Source organism: Notolabrus celidotus, chromosome 19 (genome assembly GCF_009762535.1).
Source record: "Notolabrus celidotus isolate fNotCel1 chromosome 19, fNotCel1.pri, whole genome shotgun sequence".
NCBI lineage: Eukaryota > Metazoa > Chordata > Actinopteri > Labriformes > Labridae > Notolabrus > Notolabrus celidotus.
Genome location: NC_048290.1, coordinates 28,318,464 through 28,344,850, shown reverse-complemented (window position 1 = coordinate 28,344,850; position 26,387 = coordinate 28,318,464). Strand labels below are relative to the sequence as shown.

General features: G+C 42.0%; 1 protein-coding gene across 4 annotated transcripts in view; it reads right to left on the bottom strand.

The window, feature by feature from the left end:
* Positions 1–200: 200 nt before the first annotated feature.
* The window catches only part of ulk1b (unc-51 like autophagy activating kinase 1), a 39,668-nt gene continuing 13,481 nt past the window's right edge, over positions 201–26,387 (bottom strand). The window contains exons 6-27 of one of the 4 annotated variants that reach the window (XM_034709796.1): positions 26,022–26,195; positions 23,451–23,524; positions 23,088–23,189; positions 19,237–19,295; positions 18,611–18,693; positions 18,256–18,309; positions 17,802–17,893; positions 17,435–17,600; positions 17,131–17,185; positions 16,855–16,941; positions 16,170–16,301; positions 15,922–16,070; positions 12,212–12,456; positions 11,890–12,095; positions 9,344–9,465; positions 8,930–9,055; positions 8,179–8,366; positions 7,763–7,947; positions 6,020–6,138; positions 5,510–5,667; positions 4,994–5,129; positions 201–3,753 (exon numbers count right to left, since the gene is read on the bottom strand). In XM_034709796.1, coding sequence (XP_034565687.1) covers positions 3,698–3,753; positions 4,994–5,129; positions 5,510–5,667; positions 6,020–6,138; positions 7,763–7,947; positions 8,179–8,366; positions 8,930–9,055; positions 9,344–9,465; positions 11,890–12,095; positions 12,212–12,456; positions 15,922–16,070; positions 16,170–16,301; positions 16,855–16,941; positions 17,131–17,185; positions 17,435–17,600; positions 17,802–17,893; positions 18,256–18,309; positions 18,611–18,693; positions 19,237–19,295; positions 23,088–23,189; positions 23,451–23,524; positions 26,022–26,195 — 2,768 coding nt within the window. In that variant the 3' untranslated portion in view covers positions 201–3,697. The remainder of the gene's footprint in view (positions 3,754–4,993; positions 5,130–5,509; positions 5,668–6,019; positions 6,139–7,762; positions 7,948–8,178; positions 8,367–8,929; positions 9,056–9,343; positions 9,466–11,889; positions 12,096–12,211; positions 12,457–15,921; positions 16,071–16,169; positions 16,302–16,854; positions 16,942–17,130; positions 17,186–17,434; positions 17,601–17,801; positions 17,894–18,255; positions 18,310–18,610; positions 18,694–19,236; positions 19,296–23,087; positions 23,190–23,450; positions 23,525–26,021; positions 26,196–26,387) is intronic. The other 3 variants (XM_034709797.1, XM_034709799.1, XM_034709798.1) reach the window with 3 other exon arrangements.

Genomic DNA, 26,387 nt, shown 5'->3' with positions numbered 1-26,387 from the left:
TAAATTCACCCTAAACTCTGAGTACCAGGTGTTTGAACAGAGGTGCCCTTTTTGGGTTTTTTTTGCCCCTGCCCCTCAAACAGCCTGAGTATGCCACTGCTGAGGTGCATATAGGATCCTTAAATTAGTCACAGTTCTAAATGAGCTCTGGAATCTCATTCACAAAGGTGCAAGAAAAACTCACTTCTTCACAAGACAAGTTATCCTTCCTTTCAGTTTATTCATGTTCCAACTCTCAAACAGTAAAGGTTACATCACACACAGAGACACTGAGATAGTGTGGCTGTCATGGATATGATTACATTTAAAGTCTATTGCAACGGTAAGAGACAACATGGAAGATCAGCAGAAGGCCTATTCTTTGGAAATGTATAGGTGGTGCAGTACTGCTCTCTCCATGCCTGCAGCATGATACACCCAAAAACAATAACTTAATATACATTATTTACAAGTGACACAGAATCAGGAACGTAAAAACACAACATGAAAACATTCAGGTATGTTCTCAGCAAACATATAAAAAGTATATTCCTAATGCATTGTGGATCTAATATGGGAGTGTACATAGTAGAATCAGGTTACACTTGTATCTTTAGTTGATACTTACCCATGAGCAAATGTAGGGAGTCGGTATCTTGCTCAAGGACACTTCAGCAGAGTGGATAGGTGATTGGCATAAGACACTGTCCCCTCACTTCCTACACTAACAACACAAATGATCTTCATGGTGCTTCCTGCTCCAGCGCAAAAGAACCAGTACTAGAATGATAGATAAATATGATTGTAGAGAAACATTGAAAGGTGAAGGTGAAGGTCTGTGTTTAAGGTAAGCTGTCATCACTTTCTGCTGACTGTATATTCAGAGACACCAACACCACATACAGACTGAACACAGCAGCATGTGAAACAGGGAGCTTGTGGGGGAGTTAGGCTAGTAGGAAGCTTGATCTGAAAAGGGAACTGGACTTGATAGAAATCTTTGAAGACATTTCACTTCTCCTCTGAAAGTTATTTTTTTTTTAGAACTGAAGTTCTTTTTGGTCCAGTTGTCTTTTGAGATCAAGCTTTGAATTATCATGACCTGGATGACTGAAAAACCTTCACAGAGATATTAGGAATGTACACTGGAACAAACAGTATAAACACAAAGAACGCTTTCAGTAAAGTAACATCTACAAAAGTTTCAGAGAAAGTTCTGAGAGACAAAATGAAAAGGCCACAAAGCAAATCCATGTAATGTATAATCAGAGAAATCTTCATGAAGAAAAACACTTCCACTCTTTCCTGTTCACTCTGCTACCATGTCGGCTTCTTACTCGTCTGTAAACTATCTTCAGCCTTGACCATACATCATCTTCCTTTTCCACAATATGCACTTATTCACTCTAAATCTTAATTTAAAAAAAAAATAATAAGCTGGAGGAATATCTCTTGGTGGCAGAAAATAGTAGTGGCAAGTAGAGCTGGGCGATATCGAAAAAGGATGTCATCATGATGAATGTTTCCATATCAGTCGATATCAATAATTATCACAATGAATATCAAATCATGATTTCATTTTCACCTGGGTGAAAGTTGAAGAAACCAGGCGGTTTGTGAGCCTGGATCTGGATTTAGTTCTCTGATAAACGTCTCTAATCCCAGATTTCTGATGGTGCAATTACAGGTTTAAATATATCACATTTGTATCAAACATTTGTTATATTTATATTGAGAAAATGATATCGCCATAATTAGCATTATTGAATTATCGCCCAGGCCTAGTGACAAGGGTTAAACTAGAATAACCCCTGTTTCCATGGATGCTTTACTTTCATGAACCAGATCCACTATATCCATGCATGTCAACTGCAGTCAAAAATCACATCATTCCCACCTTGTTATAGACCAATGTCTTCTTTAGTTCTGTACAGAAAAATTCCCTCTTTCCATTAATACATCAAACAGCATCAGACATGCATGCACGCACGCACAGACGTCCCTTAAAAGCAACCAACGTTCAAATCGATCCTTTTCCAGTGGCCCACAATTCAGGGGTGCAAAGGCATCCTATTTGGATGTAGGCTAAGATCAACATAAATACAACACATACTTTCAACTAGCATTCCAAATCAACAGGACACTTATCGAACATCAACCACCGTCATCAAACACACCACTACGGGGAAAGAGAACACAACACAACTAATGCAAATGAATGTCGCAGTAAAAAAAAGCAATGTTCAAATTCATTTCTCTTCTTAAACAAATCTTCCTCAAGTTTCATAGCTTTTTTATAACATTTTCACATCTAACACACGCAACATGAAAGTAAATAAAACTCAAACTGCAACCTCTAAGATTAGTAAATATGTCTAGGTAGCCAAACAACAGGACATGTTCAGCATGTTCCACTCCAAATCTTTCTTTACAGTACTTCAACAGTGCAAAAACATTCAGACGTTCGCTCTTGGATAAGACTGAATTTAAATCCTCCAGCACTTGGATAATAGAATTGGTTTCTCTTCTGTCAGCCCTACATTCAAATGTGATTATACTTGCAAAACTCCTCACATGACTGACTGATAACATAGTAACATATAGTATGTAACTGTGAAGAAATTACCAGCAACAGCAGCATTAAAGCTTCTGTGAATCTGAAGAGTGCATCCTGGATTATTGCAGCATCTTTAATATGACTGGGAACAGGGATGCTAACAGACCAGTTTTGGTCCATTTTCAATTCAAAGCTACATTTTGCAGATCGCAGTGAAACTGTGAGTGCTTTCTGAACACCCTCTTCTGCCAACTGCGCAACATCTGCCACCATTCGAAAAATCAGACCCCTGTTAAAGACTGTTTAAATGATGGGAGACAAGGGGAAAGTGTTAAATCAGCAAAGTGTCAAACACAGGGTTTTTTTCTTCTATATTCTATCAGTGAAACTTAAATAAAAACAAACATATAAATAAAACTACTTTTTAAAAATTAATTTTGGCAACATTTTTTTTTGCAATAGAGCTTGTATGCACTTCCAGCAACCAATCGTAGCTTCAGCTAGAGAGTAACACTTAGATAACACAAGGAGAAAACAGGAAAGCCATTAAAAAAAGTAGAAGACAGGAGAACATGAATGATCCTCTTCTGTCACACACAACCTTCCTCTTCATGTACAGCACACACTGCACTTTCTTCAGCTACTCATCCTGGTAAAAGCTAACATTGTGTCTTTAGAGTTGAGTATTGCAAATCTTCAGAATGATCAACTGTCCTTCTTGAAAAGCTCTCTCTTTCTGTAGATAAGTCCTGTGTGTGGGGATGTGACTACTTGGCAATAAATGCTCCTGCATGTGTTACTCCTGGTGAGAGGAATCATCTTCTTGGCAAAAAAAACCACATCATATTCGATGCCAAGTCCTCTCTTAAAGTCGAGAGCATCAACATTCTTTCGCAGCAAGTGTGCTTCATGTCCCAACACTGGTGCAAGTGTAGTGTCAGTGAAGTCTCAGCCCCTGCCCCAAACTCCAGATGAACGGCAAGCAAGCCATTTAGAGAGCGCAGACCCTCACTGAGGGTGCAGTCTGGTGGTTTTCTTGTGAAAGCTGAAGCATTTCTAAGTGAAAACCACGACAAGTGGATGGATATTTGGTTTAATGGAAATGTGCAGGGTGCTGATGACTGACATCAAATCCACGGGAAAAGCAGCAGCATTGTACTCTTAGACGCAGAGTCCTGACTGCAAAGCTGTGAGACGTCTTTCAATGCACTCCTTACCTGCAGACACAAAAAGATAGAGAGGAAAGCAAAGGAGTTATATACAGTGCCTATACTGTTAGTTTAGGTGTCACTACAGAGCTACCGTTTTTACCCCAGACACATGTACAATCGTTTCAGAATAAATTGGCTATCAGCTCAGACCATAACAGACAGTAACAGTCAAAAGTTTGGACACACCTTCTTATTCAGTGTTTTTTATTTATTTAAAGGTGACATATCATGCAAAATTGACTTTATAATGGTTCTTTACCTGAAATATGTTTCCCTGGCATGTCTACAAACCCCCCGAGAATGAAAAAAATCCATTCTGCCCCTGTTTTGATTTCTCCACCTTTCTGTAAATGTGTGTGAAACCAGCCGTTTCAGACTTCAGTGTTTTTGTTACGTAACAACAATATCCGGTCTGTCACTGAGTCAGAGCTCGGAGCTTGTTCAGCCCATAGACTGTATAAAATAATACTGAATCCCTCCTCCGTTTTTCATTACCTGCACACATGTGTGCTAACAAGGAGCTTAGGAGGGAGGCATGCTAGTTGTAGGCTGTCTTAATAAACACAGAGGTCGGTTTTACTCCCCACGTCTGCAGATTTGAAGATCTAGTGGATGATTTTTATTTATCATGGATAAGTGCTAGCGCTAGTTAGCATAGCCACATAGCTACATGTTCGTAGCTGTGTACCAAGACACACGTCGACATACTGATAAATAAAACAACAAGAAACACTAAATCTGTGACCAATCCTTCAGAAAGGTCCTGCTACAGGCGCCTTTCCGTCAGGATCAGATTCAGAGGGTTGAAGTAACGTGATCTCTGAGCAGCCGTGTATATTCAGCCAACATGTAAACATTAGATCAACGTGCTGGAGAGCCGAGGCACATCCACTTCCTGAGGGGGCGTGGTCAGAGAGAAAACAGAGTGTTCTGAGGAGGACTGAAGAAGAGGGCTTTTGATGTAAAACTACCAGTTGGTGCTAGGTTTAAGTTTAATTTATTTATATAACACCGTAAAACCAAAACAAGTTCTGCACGATGGGGTTTCACAAGAAGAGACAGGCTGTATACATGCCAGCATTGAAAACAAACATCATATATACAGAGGAAACACATGGGAAATATATAAGATATATACAAATCTAGATAAGAAGAGAACTTTGTGTATGAAATTGTTCATAAAAACTGTAATCACAAAGGATGATTTTGGCTGGTAAATCCAAATAAGACTGGTGCTGGTGCTTACATTTGCTAACACTGAGGAGGTCATCCTGTTCAGTGAGCAGCAGGGACAGGCCCTCCATCAGCAGGAGAGCTTTATGGTAGCGCTGAGCCGATGCTTCCCCTTGATGGAACATCTCATCCAGTGCAGCAGCCTGAACCTGAGATGACAACAGGATGCTTGAGTTAAAATCTCATACTTCTCCAAAGAACAGTTCTATCGTCATTTACCAACTTTTGATTTCTTGAGCATATTTTCAAAAACAATAAAACTCAAATGTTATGTCTTTCAGGTTTTACTTTGAGGATGCAATCAGTATCTATTCACTTTAAAAGGCTTGGAGCCAAAGTTTCAAAAGAGACATGGAGAGTGAAGGAGGGGTATCTTTGCCTGCCAACCACTAAGTAAATAACACAACCAGAGCTAATTACTCGCTGAGTGCCCCAAACCCCAGCATCTGACTTATTTTGGGTGGCCTTCTGGTCAATAACATTTGTTTCCTGCTGCTCCTCCAGCTGTCGAATTCTACCTCTGGCTTACCATCTGCACAGTGTGGCTGAAAAGCAGCCGCTCAGCTGTGATGGAGGTGATTTGGTCCATTAGACGGTGTTTCCTGGAAAAGAAGCGCTCCAGACTGGTGCTGAGGGAGCGACAGGATGCCACACTGGACTTGTACAGCTCATTCAGCCTCTTAACCACTGTGATTAGACAAGACATTTACAAAAAGAGAAAACTCAGTGTGCACTCTGTTCATGATAATGATCAAATCTAAAATAGTGACATGTCTGTGAAGGTTTGCAGTCATCCAGGTCATGTTAATACAAAGCTTGATCCGTAAGGCAACTGGACTGGTAGAAATTCTTGAACACACCCACTACTGTTAGAGGCTTATATTTTCTAGATCTTCCCCAGTCAGGTCAGAACTGAAGAAGCCTCAAACATCTTCAAGAATTTCTACCAGTCCAGTTGCCTTATGGACCAAGCTTTGAATAATAGTGACATATTTTCAATTTGACTTTCATACACATATTGGACACATTAGCCTCATACCTTGTTTGACTGTAGTGGATGGGTAGAGTTTGCCCTGTTTGACTCGCTCCATGGCTGTGTGTAAGGCAGTGGACAAGAGCTCTGCAGTCTTCAGGTAGAGAACCAGCTGTTCTGCATGACTAGATATAGAACCACACAGAGAGACACAATACAATGCATTGTGCATTAGTAAATGTCAGTAACATATCCTGTGATCAGTTTCTGAAACAGACATTAAAGGTGACATATCACGCTTTTTTCATCAATATATATTGGTCGAAGAGGTCCCCAAAACATGTCTTTAAAGTTTATGCTCAAAAAAACACTTTGAAATCAGATTTTGGCATGCCTGAAAAACCCTCTTCTTCAGTCCTCCTCAGAACACTCTGTTTTCCCTCTGACCACGCCCCCTCAGGAAGTGGATGTGCCTCGGCTCTCCAGCACGTTGATCTAATGTTTACATGTTGGCTGAATATACACAGCTGCTCAGAGATCGCATTACTTCAACCCTCTGAATCTGATCCTGACGGAGAGGCGCCTCTTGCAGGACCTTTCTGAAGGATTGGTCACAGATTTAGTGTTTCTTGTTGTTTTATTTATCAGTATGTAGACGTGTGTCTTGGTACACAGCTATGAACATGTAGCTATGTGGCTATGCTAACTAGCGCTAGGACTTATCCATGATAAATAAAAATCATCCACTAGATCTTCAAATCTGCAGACGTGGGGAGTAAAACCGACCTCTACCAGAAAGGCAGCGGGACCTTTTCTGAAGGATTGGTCACAGATTTAGTGTTTCTTGTTGTTTTATTTATCAGTATGTAGACGTGTGTCTTGGTACACAGCTACAGCTACGACATGTAGCTATGTAGCTATGCTAACTAGCGCTAGCACTTATCCATGATAAATAAAAATCATCCACTAGATCTTCAAATCTGCAGACGTGGGGAGTAAAACCGACCTCTGTGTTTATTAAGACAGCCTACAACTAGCATGCCTCCCTCCTAAGCTCCTTGTTAGCACACATGTGTGCAGGTAATGAAAAACAGAGGAGGGATTCAGTATTATTTTATACAGTCTATGGGCTGAACAAGCTCCGAGCTCTGACTCCGTGACAGACCGGATATTGTTGTTACGTAACAAAAACACTGAAGTCTGAAACGGCTCGTTTCACACACATTTACAGAAAGGTGGAGAAATCAGAACAGGGGCAGAATGGATTCTTTTCATTTTCGGGGGGTTTGTAGACATGCCAGGGAAACATATTTCAGGTAAAGAACCATTAAAAAGTCAATTTTGCATGATATGTCACCTTTAAGACATGTATGCAGAACAACTGGCTTGTTGCAACTGGACAGTAAAAACATTATATAGTCATCATGTGACTTCTAGGACAAGTACACCCCACTGTCAAACTTGTTAAAAAGGCCTCACATCTTAACGTTGTGTCTCTTTTAACTCCCTCTGTGCAACCAACTACTCCTTGACTTGATGATATTCATGTCAGTTTGTCTGTGCTTGCAAAATTGCTGTAAGGCGTGAGTGTACAGCATAGATATTAACATATCTTAAGTCAATATTTAGTAGAAATCTTTTAACTGCAATATGAAAGTCAGCATTTGCTAATCTTCTCAATTAAGAAGGCTGCTTAGTCCTAATGTTTTATTTTTCCCTAAAAGTAACGCACACGCTCGAGATCTGTGCCAATGCCGACGATGGCATCAACGCTATCAACAAACAACACTGATGTTGATGTGGCCTCACCTCCATTCTCGGCTCAGTGAGCTTATCTGATCTGCAACCAGGCTCTGCTGCTGAAAGAGGGAGGGATGAGAAAAGTCTTCCATCTCCCCCATCACAGCCGTACCGCGTGCTCCGGCCACCTCCATCAGACAGCGGGCAAAATCCAGCATGAAACGCAGGCTTTGAACAGTGTCTGTGTGCTCCTGCTGCACTCAGAGACCATCACAGAGACAGACAGAGAATGAAGGAAAGGAGGTGGATTGATGATAGAAGAGTACATAGAGGAGAACAGAAGGAGATTTGGCATTTAGTTTGCATTAGTGAAATTAGAAAAACATATGTTAAGTGGATTTCCAGAGACCTACAACATATGTGAGGTCAAAGACAGAGGATTAAGTGATGGCTGTTTAATGTTGCGTCAAAAACCCGCCTCTCACCTCCATTAGGGTCTCTTCAGGAAGCTCTGGAGGTTCAAAGGTCACATGACCGCCCATGTTCGCTGTGATCGGATCAGTGAAACTGAAGCGAGGACTAGACGGTACCTCAAAGCCGTCCAGATACGTGCCTGTGTGGGCGAAGCGGCTCGTGAAGGAGCCTGCAGGGCTGACTGAAGTAAAGGAGCCTGCTGGAGTCAGAAGAGATGTGAGCCGTGTCATTCACATCATAATCTATATCCACCTATAGAAAATATGATGTACTGAAGCACTGTGTGTTTATATCATGTAAATGAATACAAAAATCAATGTTGCATGGAGCTGTTGGCATTCAAATTTGTTACTGACCACTTTGTGAAAAGCAGATGCGTTCAAGTTAATGAATAACCCTCAGAAGCTTACTGAATTCATCTTTTAATAAATGCTAGAAGTGCTGATTAGCAATTGGAAAATTGGTGTTTTCAAGAACACTGGTAATTTGGGTTATTACTCCATAAATGCAGCTACATCTCTCCACAAATTAGATCCTGGTCAGGGTGAAATTAACCTTTTATGCTGAACTCCATGAGATTTAATGACATTTTATCACCATAGAAAATGAAAATAAAATCTTCCAAGTGCTCTGCTCCTTATGATGTGCAGAAAACCAGCAGAACTGATGCTACATGCGGGGAATTTGATTTCCTCCTGCTACCGAAAAGAAAGGATGCTCTGACAATTCACTTGTAATCTGATGTGTTTGCATGTGTGCTACCTGAGTGTTTCCTCTGTCTGCAGGTTTGAGGTGGGGTGCTGCCACTGGGAGGAGAGCCCACAGTAAAGACCACCTGTGCTGGGCTGCATGAGCCAGGTGTGAGGCATCCACCACCACTTGGGGGCACTAGAGGACAGAAAGTGGTCGACCATCATTCAAAATACACTCTTAAAAATTAACAAATGAATTAATTACAGAAGGAATTAGAATAAAACATTTTATTCATACTAACAGAAATCACAAATATTAGCATTGAATGTAATCCTTTGAAATATCAGCAAGAGTGTAGAATTAAGTGTGCAGCTAATTTTCTCACGGGGAAGCTTTTCACACATTGAAAAGATTCTTGCAATTACCCTGAAACCCCCAGGTAAACACACACACTTGTGAATTCAGGTCAACATATGTGCCCACCTGTTATGTCTATGGCTTTTTCAGAGGTCAGGTTCTCTGTGCTTCCTCGCTCACAGCCAAGTCCAGGTGGTCCAAATGCAGCCATGAGCAGCATGTCAGACAGACGGCCGGCACTCTGAGACCTGCACCAGAGAGACAGGAGACAGACACGGAGCAGTGAACAACAGAGGGAAAGACAATGGTGTGAATTACAAAGCTGCCTTGTTAATTATAATCTATCACCAGCTGCAGTTTCTTCTTCTTCTTCTTCTTCTTCTACTTGTTCCATGTTAGCTTTTTTGAACAGGCCTTTAATCCACTCCATTAGAGGTTCATCTCCTGACTTGATATTTTGTCTCTCCCATCCTTAGGTCCATGTATAATCACAGAGTCTATCACCTATATACTTTATATAATGCTTGTCCAGCTAATATGTTATAAGGCAATTTGCAACATAATGAAACAAAGTGCAATGCAGCAGTGTTGTAGTACTCGAGTCCAGGACTCGGACTCGAGTCCGAGTCGAGTCACGTTTTGCAGGACTCGTGACTTGACTTGGACTCGAGCACTGATGACTCGTGACTTGACTTGGACTCGAGTGCTGATGACTCAGACTTGAGGTCAGACTCGAGCATTGATTGCAAAAGGACCCGGATGATAGAGAGGAGGACTCAGGCTTATATATTGATACAGACTGTTTTAATGTTCATGTTAGATTTTGTATGTTTCATAAAATGTATTCTGTTCAGAGCGAGGGCTGGCATGAGTGTTCGCCTGCATGCGCGTTCACGTGACGTCTACCAGGATTAAAAGACGCTACCAGCCGTGCATTTTTCTCTCAAAGATTTCACAGTAAATGCAGCGAGAGCAGAGCGACATGTTGGAGATTTAAGAGACCCATCAAGGAAAGAGACCAGCTCAAACTTTAACAGACATCTGTACAGGATGAACCCAAAAGTGAGAGAGATGCTAAAGTTATTGAGACCGTTCATCACTTTACTGTGTTAGTGTAACGGTAATATTAGCGACTAAAATAACTAAACCAAAGTTATTAAGTTGTTTGATTTATTGTTAGTTTATTGGACACCGACAGTGATCCCAGTGCAGCAGAATCTCTGAGCGCGTCCCCTCATCAACTGAAGCGCAGCTGAAGCGCATTTACGCACGTCACACAACGCTGTGACTTCATTCATAAATTAATCTCCACACACACCGGCCGGATTTCACTAGAATCTCACTGCAGTGGCAGTCAGACCTCGTCAATTTACTAAAATCAAAACTGAAAATCAAACCGGCCACAGAGCTGGGGGAGAGCGGATCGTACAGGATCAGACACATTTCAAATGTCCAGTAAAAACTTCAGATTCTCTGAAGTCATATTAAACAAGATAGATTCTCATTAAACAGTGTGTAACGTCCTCGTGCTCTAACGTCTTCAGGTAAAAAAAAACAACAACATTCACCTCTCCCTGTATCCGCCCCTCCTATCTTACCTGCCCATCCAGGTGAAAACAATCAAACTATCAAAATGCTTACTAAAATAAAATAATAATAATGCACATGACATTACCCTTAATATAAACAACATATAAATGACATGAAGTAAAATGATTATGAATATATTAGAATAACTTATATTTATGGCATGAAATAATGGAAATAGCTCCAACACTAATGTTAAGTAAATAAATGTGTTTACTACACATCCAAGAGGTCCCACACAGTCAGTCTGACAGTCAATAGTTTGGATTCAAACGGCTGCCCTCCTTGTGATATATAATATTATCGGTGAGAACTCGACGTGGACTCGGACTCAAGTCAACAAGAATCTCTTCGTTCAGAAATTGCAATGTGCCCTTTCGCCGTACTGCCTTTGGGCAGTCAGCTTTTTCTGTGAAAGCCACAACTCAGTGGAACACCTTACCAGAGGACATTAAGAACAGTGAATCTCTCAGCAGCTTCAAAACCAAACTGAAAAGTCTGCTAAAGGACACTCAACACTGCAACCACTGATTTGATACTTTTAACTTGATATACATACTGTTTGTTTGTTTGTTTGATTGTTTGTTTGATTGTGTGTGTGTGTGCGTGCGTGTGTGTGTGTGTGCGTGTGTGTGTGTGTGTGTGTGTGTGTGTGTGTGCGTGTGCGCGTGCGCTTGTGTGTGTGCAAGCGAGTGTTTTTACAATGTGATGTTTTAATTGTGACCTGCCAAGGGACTGCAGATGTAAATTAGCTTTAAGCTAACTCTGGTACAATGCATCAGATGGTGACATTTATGTTAAATATTGTACATGGTCCCTTTACAAATAAATTGAATAAAAAAAAAAAAAAAAGTAATGAGGACTCGACTCGGACTCGTATTTTTCTCTGGTGACTTGGACTCAGACTCGGACTCGAACACAGAGGACTGAGGACTCGACTCAAACTCGGATTCGGGGACTCGACTACAACACTGCAATGCAGTAATGATGCACCCCTGTCCCCTCGGTTTCTCCTGAATATGCAGTGCAGCATCAGTTTGGTAAACAAAGTAAACTCAGAACACTAGCAGAAACAATCGTCTAACCTTCCAAAGCCCTTGTTTTCATTGTTGAGTCTGTGAATGCAGTGGGCAGGCTGGGTGACCTGCGTAGGTGCGTGTTGCCCTAGGTCTCTGGGCTCTGTTTGTGCAGTCCTGCTGCCAGGCGAGCCAATGACCAAACCCTGCTGTGTCAGGAAGGTCACAAGGTTCGGAGAGCTCGGGGGTTTGGGGAATTCAAATGGAGGGATGGTCTGAGGACAAACACAAAAGAGAAGGCTCACAGGTTTGTTTTGAATGCATAAATCCTGTGAGAAAAAAAACAAAACATATTTCCGTTTTATACCAAACACAAACACGTCTGACTCACCCTGGAGGGCGAGCCGAGGATGGTGGGGAGGGGACTGCGCTGCATCAGCTCACTGAGTCGCGGGGATGAGTGTAAGGGACGGATGGCCATCATGCCTGCTGACGGTGCAACCACCGGGTCTGAATGCTGCTTCCTGATCTTCTGCCTGCCTCCACCAGTGGCACACTCCAACAAACAGGGGGCGCTGTGGAGCCTTGTGCCCAGTCCTGCAGGCTGTGGGTGTTGATGAGAAGCCAGTTGGGGGGCTGTGGGGCACAAAACAGTCAGAATATTTCGGCTTCCAGACAGCAGGTGGCATTGCAAAAAATGAAATGTCAGACAGCACAACAACACAACAGATCTATAGAGGGACAGGAGAGATGGACAAGTCCTGTCTAACTCCCCTGCTGCCCTGCTGGCATTCCGACAGCTGAGCGGCCGTGTCAGCGTGCAGCACAGAGGAGTTAAGAGCACTGGGTGGTGATGAGAGTGTTTGTAGGGTTGATTCTGTTGTGCAATCAATAACTTTCAAAAAGTATTGAGCCAGGTTGACCCAGAGAAATAATAGCACATATTTTTTAGCTCTTAGTTTGAAGTTGAACTTTTAGACACCTTAAAGCTGGGGTTGGTAATCAGATTTAGATCCACTTTTTGTTATACTGGTTAAAATGATCTTTATGTCCTGATGGTAATCATTACATAATGTGTTCTTAAAAAAGAGTGAAAAAAAGCTGCTATCTACAGCCGGAGTAAACCTGGGAAAACACCAACCAATCACCGTTTGACGAGCTGATTCCTGAACACGTTGATCTTTAATAACTGGTCACTGTCGGCTGTGATCACGCCAACCAACAAAACAACAATCAATGTTTGAATGAATGAAGAACTTCTCCTGCTTCTCTCACTGCTCCGCCCCCTTCCTGATGCCTTCACTAACAGTCAACACTGTAGGAATTAAGAACATCTACACTGAACATGTTTAAAAAACAGTACAGTAAGTTTTGAGAATGACACAACTATTAATTTTCACAAAGTCTGCTGTTTCAGTTTTTATAATGGCAATTTGCATATACTCCAGAATGTTATGAGGAGTGATCAGCTCAACTGCAATTAATTGCAAAGTCCCTCTTTGCCTTGAAAATGAACTTTATCACCAAAAACACATTTCCACTGCATTTCAGCCCTGCCACAAAAGGACCAGCTAACATCATTTCAATGACACACAGGTGTCACACACATTAACACAGGTGTGGGTGTTGATGAGGACAAGGCTGCCGATCAATCTGTCATGATTGAGTGACTGGACACTTTAAAAGGAAGATGGTGCATGACACCATTGTTCCTCATCTGTTAGCCATGGTTACCTGCAAGGAAACACGTGCAGCCATCATTGCATTGCACAAAAAGGGCCTAACAGGGAAGTTTATAGCAGCGAGTAAGATTGCACCTCAGTCAACCGTCTATCCAATTATCAAGAACTTCAAGGAGAGAGGTTCAATTGTTGCCAAACAGGCTCCAGGGCGCCCAAGAAAGTCCAGCGAGCGCCAGGACCGTCTCCTGAAGGTGTTACAGCTGCGGGATCGGGCCACCACCAGTGCAGAGCTTGCTCAGGAATGGCAGCAGGCAGGTGTGAGTGCATCTGCACACACAGTGAGGCGAAGACTTTTGAAGGAAGGCCTGGTGTCAAGGAGGGCAGCAAAGAAGCCACCTCTCTCCAGTAAAAACATCAGGGACAGACTGATATTCTGCAGAAGGTACAGGGACTGGACTGCTGAGGACTGGGGTAAAGTCATTTCCTCTGATGAATCCCCTTTCCGATTGTTTGGGGCATCTGGAGGAAGGCTTGTTCGGAGAAGACGAGGTGAGCGCTACCATCAGTCCTGTCTCTTGCCAACAGTGAAGCATCCTGAGACCATTCATGTGTGGGGTTGCTTTTCGGTCAAGGGAGTGGGCTCTCTCACAATCTTGCCTAAAAACACAGCCATGAATAAAGAATGGTACCAGAACGTCCTCCGAGAGCAACTTCTCCCAACCATCCAAGGGCAGTTTGGTAATGAAGAATGCCTTTTCCAGCATGATGGAGCACCTTGCCATAAAGCAAAAGTCATAACAAAATGGCTCGGGGAACAAAACATTAAGATTTTGGGCCCTTGGCCAGGAAACTCCCCAGATCTTAATCCCATTGAGAACTTGTGGTCAATCCTCAAGAGGCGGGTGGACAATCAAAAACCCACAAATTCTGACAAACTCCAAGCATTGATTATGCAAGAATGGACTGCCATCAGTCAGGATTTGGTCCAGAAGTTGATTGACAGCATGCCAGGGAGAATTGCAGAGGTCTTGAAAAAGAAGGGTCAACACTGCAAATATTGACTTATTGCATGAATTCTGTGTAATTCTCAATAAAAGCTTTTGATACTTATGAAATGCTTCTAATTGTATTTCATTATACCATAGAAACATCTGACAAAAACACCTAAAAACCCTGAAGCAGCAGACTTTGTGAAAATGTAATATTTGTTTCATTCTCAAAACTTTTGGCCATGACAGTAGAGTTGTTACAGTATTATATGTGTTATAACTTTTCTCCTGATATCGTGTCACCAGTACAACTGGATAATGCTAGTATGACAGTTGTGAGTACTAACAGCAGCCATGTTTATTTGTGTTTTTAACTTTCACTATAAGAATGTTTTGGTGTTTTCTTACCGCTGAGTGAGACATAAGTTGATGTAGTGCAAAACACAAACAATGTGCTGAGGACCGGTTTTGAATCAGTCACCATCATATGGTCATGAATCAACTGCGCTCATGCATGTGAGCGTAAAATGCTACATTCAAATTCATGCTAGTTTCCCATGACAACCAACCCTAGCTTTCAACAAGTCAGTTACCTTTCCAGGGCTGCAACTAACAACTACTTTTTAATGCAATGCTCTCACTGAACACTGTTTGATGTTGTTCTTCAAATTAATGTGGAAAGCAATAGATAACGACGGTCCACTGAGTATACCCGCATCATGGATGAGTTAAAACTTCTATGAGGAACCTTCTGTACTTCAAATCTCATAACATTCAAAGGTATCTCTCACTGTGAATCTTTGATGTTATAAATTCAAACAAAGGCATGCTACTACTCTTCCTCTGATATCGACCCAGCAGCAGTTACAAGCATTAAAAGTTGTCTTATCTGCTTTTTAGATCACATGGGGGCATTTGTGTTCATTCCAGGCTGTTTCTCAATCGCCTAAAACTGCTCACAGGAGCTTTGGAGGATTTAATGAAAACAATCTTGCAATTCACTGAACAACAACATTAACAACAACACTTGACCACACCAAAGGACATCTAAAGGGTCATAAGATGAACATTCATGAGAATTTCCCAAAATTGTCAGGGAGAGCTGCATGTGTGAACGCAAACGGCCCAATTTTTTTACCCCACAACATCTGTACTTTTTCCTACCAGCCCTCTTGTAACATTTTTGGAACAAGTCTGGGTGAGCTGAAGTGTGAACGTAGCAGAATTCAGGGGCAGTCAGGAATTTTCAAAACATTTTGAGGGGAACAAGTGAGTAAGATGGAAAAGAAATCACTCTATCTCTATGGGTTCCTCAAAGTAAACAAAGTAAAGGTATCCACACTTTCCTTCAGCATGTAGCTACTGTAGAGAAAACTTGCACTGCATCAGTGTCACTGTCACACAAAGAAGAGGACTAGTCTCTGAGGTACCTTGAGGTGAGAGCTGGAAAGGTCTGGCACCTCCCAGGGAGAGTCTGCGATTGGTTGTGACTGCTCCCTGTCCGTGTGGTGGGGAGGGCCCGGTCCGAGCGAAGCCCAGCAAGCTGCCACTGCTGCACCTCCGCACCGGTGTGGTCAACCTAATAAAACAAAGTTGAAGTGTCACTGCGGTCCATTTAGGAAATGTAACTACACATTTAAAGTTGTACTTGTATGTGTGTGTGTGTGTGGATACAGACCGTGGTGAGCCATCGTGTTTGGTTGAATGGAGGTTCTGCTCCATGCGCTGGTAGTTCTGCAGCTGAGTGGGGACAGGGATAGGCAATGACTGACCGTTGTTTCCATAGTTACCTCCCGGGAGCTCACTGGGCCTGCCAACAACAGTAAGAGGGACGGAGAGTGCCAAGGGAAAATGTTAGACAAGAGGGGAGAGAATGTGTGTGTGTGTGTGTGTGTGTGCGTGCAGAGTGGCCCAGTTTACCATTTTTAACAGGAACACCAAACATTATAGAGTCAAAATGTTCATTAACTGTCACCAAAAGTGTGTTCAAACTTTACAGTGTTATGTAGAAACAAACGTAGCATTGTTTAATATTTCACAACTTGCAGTTTTCTCTGCTACACAATGTGATACTAGTCTGCTGATGAAGCACTCTTAATCCCAGTGAAGGGCTCAAGGGGTCCGTGTGATTCACAAACACACACACAAACAGCATGCAGCGTTTTAATCAAAGTAATGCTTTGATTATTCTTAAGTGCAACTTTGCACCTTCAGCTCCTCTGCTTTGCTTTGGAGGTGCATGAAACAAATTATTCACCAGGATTAAACTACTGCACCACTTCAATTGCTGCGTCTACTCACATCACTCATTTCCATATCTTAATGTGCACCACATGCATCACCAAACATTTCCGTGTTGTTACCTGACGGGGCTTGGAGACCCGCTGTAGGACGGCGAGTGTGGCGGCGTTTTGGCTGGAGTACACAGACCAGCCGAAGCCAAGAGAGATCTAATTAGAGAGGAGATGGAGCACAGGAGACGGGTCATTAGTGCTTTCCAATTTGGAAAAAAAAACACAGGATTGGATGTAAGATTTTGCTGTATATTTAATTACAGATAGCTAATTATCCTGCTTTGTCAGCTTACACGATCACACAGCTGCACCAAATAAGTGTATCTATGTGTTATCAATGCTTACCCGCTGTTCATCAGGCTGTCCTGCAGCACTTTACTCTCACATGCAAGCTCAGCTGCTGGGAAACCAAAATATAAATAAGACAGTTCAATTAAAAAAAGGAACACTTGCCCATGCAGTATTTTGTATTCTGTTGCATTCATAATAAACATTTCAAACAAAAAGAGGCAGAATGACATTTAGATAGAGTAAAGCTCCAGCTTATGATAAATGCCACACAAAAGCCTGTGATAAAAATAGTAAATAAAAGACAACTTCAAATAGTTCCAGAGTAGTTCCACAACACCAGAGGCAAGAGTTTCCTTACTTGGAAAGTTAGCAGGCACCATGACAAAGTCATCAGTGTCACAGGAGGAGGAGTTCTTGCTGCTTCCGGCACCGCCAGATGAGTCCTTGAGGAGAAAACCAGCAGCCTCCTGGGTCGGTGAGGCCAGAGCTTTGGCACGCAAATGCTGAACCTCGGCAAGAGACTGCTGCAGAGACGGGGGAGACAGAAAGAAGTAGATAAACACAGGATACGAAAGGATGAAAGAGCGAACAGAGGGTGGAAGCCTATTAGGAGCACACTTGGTTGGGTTCTATGACTGCACATAAAAAAAAGCAGCATCATTACTGAGGCAGAGTCAGAGGAACAGAGAGAAACGAGGGGGTTTCACAGAAATAAAAGAACGTACCGGTGGTGAGGCGAGGTGAGAGGTGGACGAGCTGCTACACGAGCTGGCTGATGCAGAGCTGGGGAAGCACGTCATGGACACAGTAGGAGTTGCTGTAACAAAGGGCAAAACAATCATTAGGATAACTCAGGAGGGCACACAATGTGGTTTGGTGAGACGCTGGATGTAAACAGAACTTTCTTCTGTTTACAAAGAAGCACGCATGGTTAGACATGTCACAACTTTATGGTGTTTTAGTTTTCTTCATGAATGCATCACAACCTGTCTGGCTCTTTCACTAGATCTAATCCTCCAACAGAACAAGTAGGAAGAAGGGAAATACTAAGGCTCGGTGTGATTTTATTTTAAGGGTTGCACTTTGTCTTGGAAAATGTGGATATAGTCCTCAATTTAAGATATACTGACAATTATCCAACCACACTCACTCACATATAAAAGTGTTCTTCTTACTTACTCTTTTTCACGGATGATGAGCTGGCCTCCAGGAAAGGATGACAGAAAAACTCATCTAGAGGCAACACAAGAAGAAATAGAATCAGTAGGAGGCAGTGAAGCGGAGCAACATTTCCTACATTAAAAATCTATGATGATCTGCAGTATAATGCACAAAGTAATAGAGTCAGTCAGACGCAGCCTTTTCTTATTTCAGCGTCGAACGGTTCTCTCTGAAAAAGAAACATCACTGTAGCAGGAGTAGCTGTAATATCTGCCGGGTATTGTGACAAGAGGAGTGACTTTTCCATTTGGATCTGCTGCAGCACCAGTGTTTGTCTGTTTTTCTGATTCCACTGTGTGTAATGTTCACTCACCGAAATCCATGCGGTCCTTGTGGTTTCGCAGCAGCAGACCCAGCAGCAGGTGCCTCAAATGGTTGGACGTCTCTCTGGGGATGCTGAAAACACAAATGGTGCTTGCTTATTTTTTTTTTATCTCTATCATTATTTCTCTGCGTTCTCTGAAGGAAGTGAATGTGAACATTTTCAGATTCACTAATACAGTGATTTTCAACACTGTCTCTTACAGGGATGACTATTCATTGTGATTTTATCATGCAGCTCTGATAAACTGAACAGTGTTATAAAAGACAGGGCTGTGAGAAGATTCATATGCAGCTTTTTTTATCTCTAATGCAGCAAATCAACAGCTGTTCATCGGTTACATCATGAATACTTTTGGTGGCTGATCCAAAACTTTCGGATTTTCAAAGCACTGCAGCCAAACCAGCATGTGACACAAGTCTCAGTTTAGAGCTGGGGTCAGAGTGACAGTCTCATTGTTTTCGTTTGAAGATGAGTTACTTGGAAGTCAATTACCTCATTTTTTAAATCTACAAAACACATGTTGGGTTGTTGGGAACCAAATGATGAACTTTTTAACTTCAATGTCACAAAACATCAGATTACCACATCAACATGAAAGAAATGCTTCTTCTTACTTGGGGCTAAGAGTCTTGTTTTTTTCATAGAACATACGGAGGTCCTGTGGACTGCTCGCCTGAAAGTAGAAAAGAGGATTCAGAGAAAGTCAAAACATACACATCTTTGAAATCTTGTTATACCCTCCTATTTATACTACAGGTATCAAATATATAGCCCTGTACATTTCAACTGTACCAACAGAACTCCATGCCAGATATTGCAAATCACGCACTCCTATCACTTGTGTAATAACACATACCCACATGCTTTATGCTGTAGTTTCAGAAATGCTGCAGAACCAATCTAGATAAGGCATTTTGCAAGACGGTATGTGTTTTGTATTCCAAAGCATGGTAAAAAAAAGTCAGCTGAGTCAAATTACTGTGCTTATGTTCCAGCTCATCTTTCACATGATCAGGAGAGAGGAGGCAGCTTGTTTGAGCACTTCTGACAAACACACAGAGCTGAAGTTCTTAAAAGGATGACAACATGTTAAAGGGGCATGCAGAGAGGGTGCAGTGTTTCTGCCCAGCTTTTGACTGTTATCATAAGTAACTGTAATGTGGAATTATAAACCTTGAATTTTAGTATCTTGTATAAAAAGTACAAGAACACTTTTATGCATACTGTCCTCACACTCCTAACATAAGAAACCAGCTCTAGTATTGACTAGAACTAGGAAGAGGGAGCACATCTCTCCAGTGTTAGCTTCTCTACACTGACTCCCAATAAAATGTATAATAGAATTTAAAATCCTTCTTTTAACCTACAAAGCCCTTAAAAATCAGACACCCTCGTATCTTAAAGAGCTCATAGTGCCCTATTACCCCTCTAGAACTCTACGCTCCCAACATGCAGGCTTGCTAGTTGTACCTAAAATCTCTAAAAGTAGTATGGGAGGTAGAACCTTCAGTTATCAGGCCCCTCTCCTTTGGAATCATCTACCAGTCAGGGTCCGGGAGGCAGACACCCTCTCCACTTTTAAGAGTAGGCTTAAAACTTTCCTTTTTGATAAAGCTTATAGTTAGAGCTGGATCAGGCTTGGACCAGCTTTTGTCATGCTGCTATAGGCCTAGACTGCCGGGGGAACTGGCGCGCTGACACACTGGGATCCTAGCTCACCCCCTTCCCCCCAACCCCTTCATCACTTACTTTAACTCTGCCTGTCCCATTAAAGTTACTAACCATAGACCTTTCTGGAGTCCCTGAGCTCCCTTGTCTCGTAGGTTCCTCTGAGCTGCCGTAGACGTCCTCCTGCTGTGGACGATCTGGACTCCAGCTGATACGGACGTGCTGGACTCCAGCGGCAACAGCTTCTACGACTCGTCTCATCACTATCATCTCTCTCTCTTACTCCCCTCTATCTGTCTTTCCAGACCCAACTCAATCAAGGCATGTTGGCTGTCTAGCATGAGTCTGGTTCTGCTCGAGGTTTCTGCCTGTTAAAGGAAGTTTTTCCTCACCACTGTAACTAGCTAAATACTGCGATGTGCAATGCTCATGGTGGATTAAGGTGGGGTCAGACTGAGTCTTACCCTGTCTTGAATTTGGGTCTCTGTTCATAATTTGACATAGAGTGGTCTAGACCTCCTATGTTTGTAAAAGCGTCTTGAGATAACGTTTGTTGTGATTTGGCGCTGTACAAATAAAGATTGATTGATTGATTGATTGATTGATTGATTGATTGATAATGTAAGGGCCTCTGCAGATACAATCAAGCAGCCAGTCTTTAATGTACTGTCACATATTTAGCCATTACAACCTCTAATTTCTTAATCTGTCTCCTCAAGGAATTAAAATCTGAGGATACCTTTACAATATCATCAACCTAAAGCCTGTCTAAAATATAATGATTTGGGTTAATCTGATCATATGTAATGTTAAAGTTCAAGTTTAGGGAAGTATTTGTGAACCAGGTCTGGTATTAGAATCAGTCATCATGCAGTATAACTTGTGTGTGTAGTGTGCAGGGATGTACATTTTAAGTATTCTCCGTGATGGATCTTTAAAAATGTTTATGATCCATTATGAGTTTTCTTATGTCGAAAACACTCACATTACGTTGTTTTTTCCCTAAATTATATTTTCTACAGAAACAAAATGCACATAACTGATGGTACTGGATACGGGTACAATATGTTTATCACGCTGAATATTAAAGATCAGGCTCATTTAAATATTCTCAGTGGACATAAGTCATATGAAGTGAAGAATCACTACTTATTGTGGTTTCAACAAGAGAACTGGACAGGAAAGTACTTCAGACTCAAAGTGTCCAGTTTTATCCTCTACTCGTTCTTATTGAGAGAAATAAGCATGTGTACTCGGTCAGGTGTCAGCCGGGAGGACAACCGGGTCATCAGTCCAGCTGCAGAAAAGCTCAGACTGCTCTGATGTTGCTGCTCTGCAAACATAGCGTACGAGCAATTCCAACCAGTCTGTTGGCTTTCTATCCAAAGGTGGGGAAATGTCCTGTTTAAAGTTGTCAACCTTCGTGTCCATGACTTTGTTGGCAGGAGTCGCGCATTGATCCTCTTTTAAAAAGCACACGCGGAGACCTGGCGCTCCGCTGTGCACAACACCTTAAACAGCTGATTCACATCCAAACATGCTTTAAAGTTAAAACACCTCCCTGATAGCTGAGTGTAAAATGAGACCATGTGTGGTTTGTTCCATGTGGTAGAAAATTGAAAACAAAAATGCGTGTTTCAAGTAAGTTCTTAAAGGGGACATATCACGCTTTTTTCATCAATATATATTGGTCTAAGAGGTCCCCAAAACATGTCTTTAAAGTTTATGCTCAAAAAAACACTTTGAAATCAGATTTTGGCATGCCTGAAAAACCCTCTTCTTCATTCCTCATCAGAACACTCTGTTTTCCCTCTGACCACGCCCCCTCCGGAAGTGGATGTGCCTCGGCTCTCCAGCACGTTGATCTAATGTTTAAGTGTTGGCTGAATATACACGGCTGCTCAGAGATCACGTTACTTCAACCCTCTGAATCTGATCCTGACGGAGAGGCGCCTGCAGCAGGACCTTTCTGAACGATTGGTCATAGATTTAGTGTTTCTTGTTGTTTTATTTATCAGTATGTAGACGTGTGTCTTGGTACACAGCTACGAACATGTAGCTATGTGGCTATGCTAACTAGCGCTAGCACTTATCCACGATAAATAAAAATCATCCACTAGATCTTCAAATCTGCAGACGTGGGGAGTAAAACCGACCTCTACCAGAAAGGCAGCGGGACCTTTCTGAAGGATTGGTCACAGATTCTGTGTTTCTTGTTGTTTTATTTGTCAGTATGTCGACGTGTGTCTTGGTACACAGCTACAGCTACAGCTACAGCTACGAACATATAGCTATGTGGCTATGCTAATTAGCGCTAGCACTTATCCATGACAAATAAAAATCATCCACTAGATCTTCAAATCTGCAGACGTGGGGAGTAAAACCGACCTTTGTGTTTATTAAGACAGCCTACAACTAGCATGCCTCCCTCCTAAGCTCCTTGTTAGCACACATGTGTGCAGGTAATGAAAAACGGAGGAGGGGATTCAGTATTATTTTATACAGTCTATGGGCTGAACAAGCTCTGAGCTCTGACTCTGTTACAGATCGGATATTGTTGTTACGTAACAAAAACACTGAAGTCTGAAACGGCTCGTTTCACACACATTTACAGAAAGGTGGAGAAATCAAAACAGGGGCAGAATGGATTTTTTTCATTCTCGGGGGGTTTGTAGACATGCCAGGGACACATATTTCAGGTAGAGAACCATTAAAAACTCAATTTTGCATGATATGTCACCTTTAAACAATTAATCAATACTGGATTCATTGTTTCCATCCCTAGTTGTGTGTTTACCTGAAAAGGAGCCTTGCCGGTCAGACACTGAAACACAATAGTGCCTATACTCCACAGGTCAGCCTTGGCATCGTAGTTTTGGGACATGATGACCTCAGGAGCCTAGTGAGGAAGGAGAGTGTGGTTATGGCACTTGTACAATGAATGAGCTGATTGCAGAAATACCACATTGTTTAGAGACTGCTTTCAGCTAACTATGAGCAATCCAAAAATGATGTTAGAAATAAAATCCTCAAATTTAAAGTATCATTATTTTTTAACTGAAATTGTGTAAACCTTAAATACTCTTAAACAAGCTAAACATTTGATTTTACCAGCTTTTACTTTCTACTTACATCTTTATACATTTTTTAAAGTGCTCACCATGTACATGGGTGATCCACAGAGGGTCGCAGCCATCATGTTGTTCTGTAGGTATCTGGCAAAGCCAAAGTCCGCTTCATAGAGAGAAGGGAAGATGAGTGGTAAAGAGAATGAGAGACCCCAAAATGAGGAAACAGAGGTCACAGAGGTCGTGCAGTTACGAGGATGACTGGATGAAATCAGAAGAAAAAATAAGGAATGACCTCTAGGCTGACAACAGAGAGTTGCAAATAACAAAATAACCTTCCAGTTTTTATTTTTAGAAATGACCTTTACAGATGTGATCTCACACAACCTTTTTAAACCCCTTGAGTTAGTAACTGCGTCCATGAAGGTACCAGGAGTGTACAACATGAGTGTAAACAGTCTGTGAATATGACTGAGCCAGTTTTACCACAGTCATGAGGATTATAACATTCTGCAGTGACTGGGACTGGCACAAGCCTCACACTCTGCTCCCACAGGCTGATTAAGTCTCTCCAGAGGAACGAGAATTAGCAGGCTTACGGATTATCAGAGTCTCCAAACAGCTGAACTAACACTCGCTCTGTATATTAGGTCATGACACTTATAATTATTGCGATTTCTTGCTCAGACAGACTTAAACTGATGGAGGAATAGACAAGATCCTTTTTGTGTGAAGATATTTCCTTTGTGTTGGTGTGTCTGGGGTTTAATCAGATGAAGACTGCGGACACTGCTGAGGGAGGATGTCTCTAAAATCGAATCAATTTCCTCAAATGAGTACAAAAAATTTAGGTGCGTAAAATACCTTGGGGAAATCATGATAAGGTCCTGTTGCGGTAAAATTGTTTGTAAAGAGGTTGATTAGAGCGTAGGGATTTCAATGTTCTGCTTCAGGAGACATAATTAGAGTGTGCTCCAGTCGAGGGTCTCACTGTTTACTTTTTCGGTTTCTGCCTTTTTTTGCACTATACAAATCTAGTGATGAATCAATGATCATATACAGTCATGGCCAAAAGTTTTGAGAATGACACAAATAATATTACATTTTCACAAAGTCTGCTGCTTCAGGGTTTTTAGGTGTTTTTGTCAGATGTTTCTATGGTATTATGAAATACAATTAGAAGCATTTCATAAGTATCAAAAGCTTTTCTTGAGAATTACACAGAATTCATGCAATAAGTCAATATTTGCAGTGTTGACCCTTCTTTTTCAAGACCTCTGCAATTCTCCCTGGCATGCTGTCAATCAACTTCTGGACCAAATCCTGACTGATGGCAGTCCATTCTTGCATAATCAATGCTTGGAGTTTGTCAGAATTTGTGGGTTTTTGATTGTCCACCCGCCTCTTGAGGATTGACCACAAGTTCTCAATGGGATTAAGATCTGGGGAGTTTCCTGGCCAAGGGCCCAAAATCTTAATGTTTTGTTCCCCGAGCCATTTTGTTCTGACTTTTGCTTTATGGCAAGGTGCTCCATCATGCTGGAAAAGGCATTCTTCATCACCAAACTGCCCTTGGATGGTTGGGAGAAGTTGCTCTCGGAGGACGTTCTGGTACCATTCTTTATTCATGGCTGTGTTTTTAGGCAAGATTGTGAGAGAGCCCACTCCCTTGACCGAAAAGCAACCCCACACATGAATGGTCTCAGGATGCTTCACTGTTGGCAAGAGACAGGACTGATGGTAGCGCTCACCTCGTCTTCTCTGAACAAGCCTTCCTCCAGATGCCCCAAACAATCGGAAAGGGGCTTCATCAGAGAAAATGACTTTACCCCAGTCCTCAGCAGTCCAGTCCCTGTACCTTCTGCAGAATATCAGTCTGTCCCTGATGTTTTTACTGGAGAGAAGTGGCTTCTTTGCTGCCCTCCTTGACACCAGGCCTTCCTCCAAAAGTCTTCGCCTCACTGTGCGTGCAGATGCACTCACACCTGCCTGCTGCCATTCCTGAGCAAGCTCTTGGGCGCCCTGGAGCCTGTTTGGCAACAATTGAACCTCTCTCCTTGAAGTTCTTGATAATTCGATAGACGGTTGACTGAGGTGCAATCTTACTCACTGCTATAAACTTCCCTGTTAGGCCCTTTTTGTGCAATGCAATGATGGCTGCACGTGTTTCCTTGCAGGTAACCATGGCTAACAGATGAGGAACAATGGTGTCACGCACCATCTTCCTTTTAAAGTGTCCAGTCACTCAATCATGACAGATTGATCGCCAGCCATGTCCTCATCAACATCCACACCTGTGTTAATGTGTGTGACACCTGTGTGTCATTGAAATGATGTTAGCTGGTCCTTTTGTGGCAGGGCTGAAATGCAGTGGAAATGTGTTTTTGGTGATAAAGTTCATTTTCAAGGCAAAGAGGGACTTTGCAATTAATTGTAGTTGAGCTGATCACTCCTCATAACATTCTGGAGTATATGCAAATTGCCATTATAAAAACTGAAACAGCAGACTTTGTGAAAATTAATAGTTGTGTCATTCTCAAAACTTTTGGCCACGACTGTATAATCTCATATTTATTACATAAATCATGTTGTGTCAAGTTTCTTTTATCACAAACAGCATAAATATGTCAATATGCTTCATGTACATAGACTCTCACACCTACCGATCTTGATGCAGGTGTTATTGGAGTGCGACTTGCGTCCAGCTGGATAGGAGAGTAGAATGTTCTGGGGTTTCAGGTCCCGGTGGATGATACCTTTGGCTTGTAGAACCCTCATGGCCCCTGCAATCTGCTGCAGGAACACACGAATAGTGTCCTCACTAAGTGTTCCTTTGGCTGCAGGGGAACAAAAAGGGAGATAAGTGGACGTTCCTTCACAGTGCTTCTCATATTTTACAGTGCATGTGAGTTTAGCATCTTAAGTGTTATATATGTCAGGAGCAAAGTAGACTCTGGGGTCCTGAATGTGCCACTTCCCTTGAGTATGATAATCCTTCCAGTTTTCTTTACACATCTTTGAGTCAGATC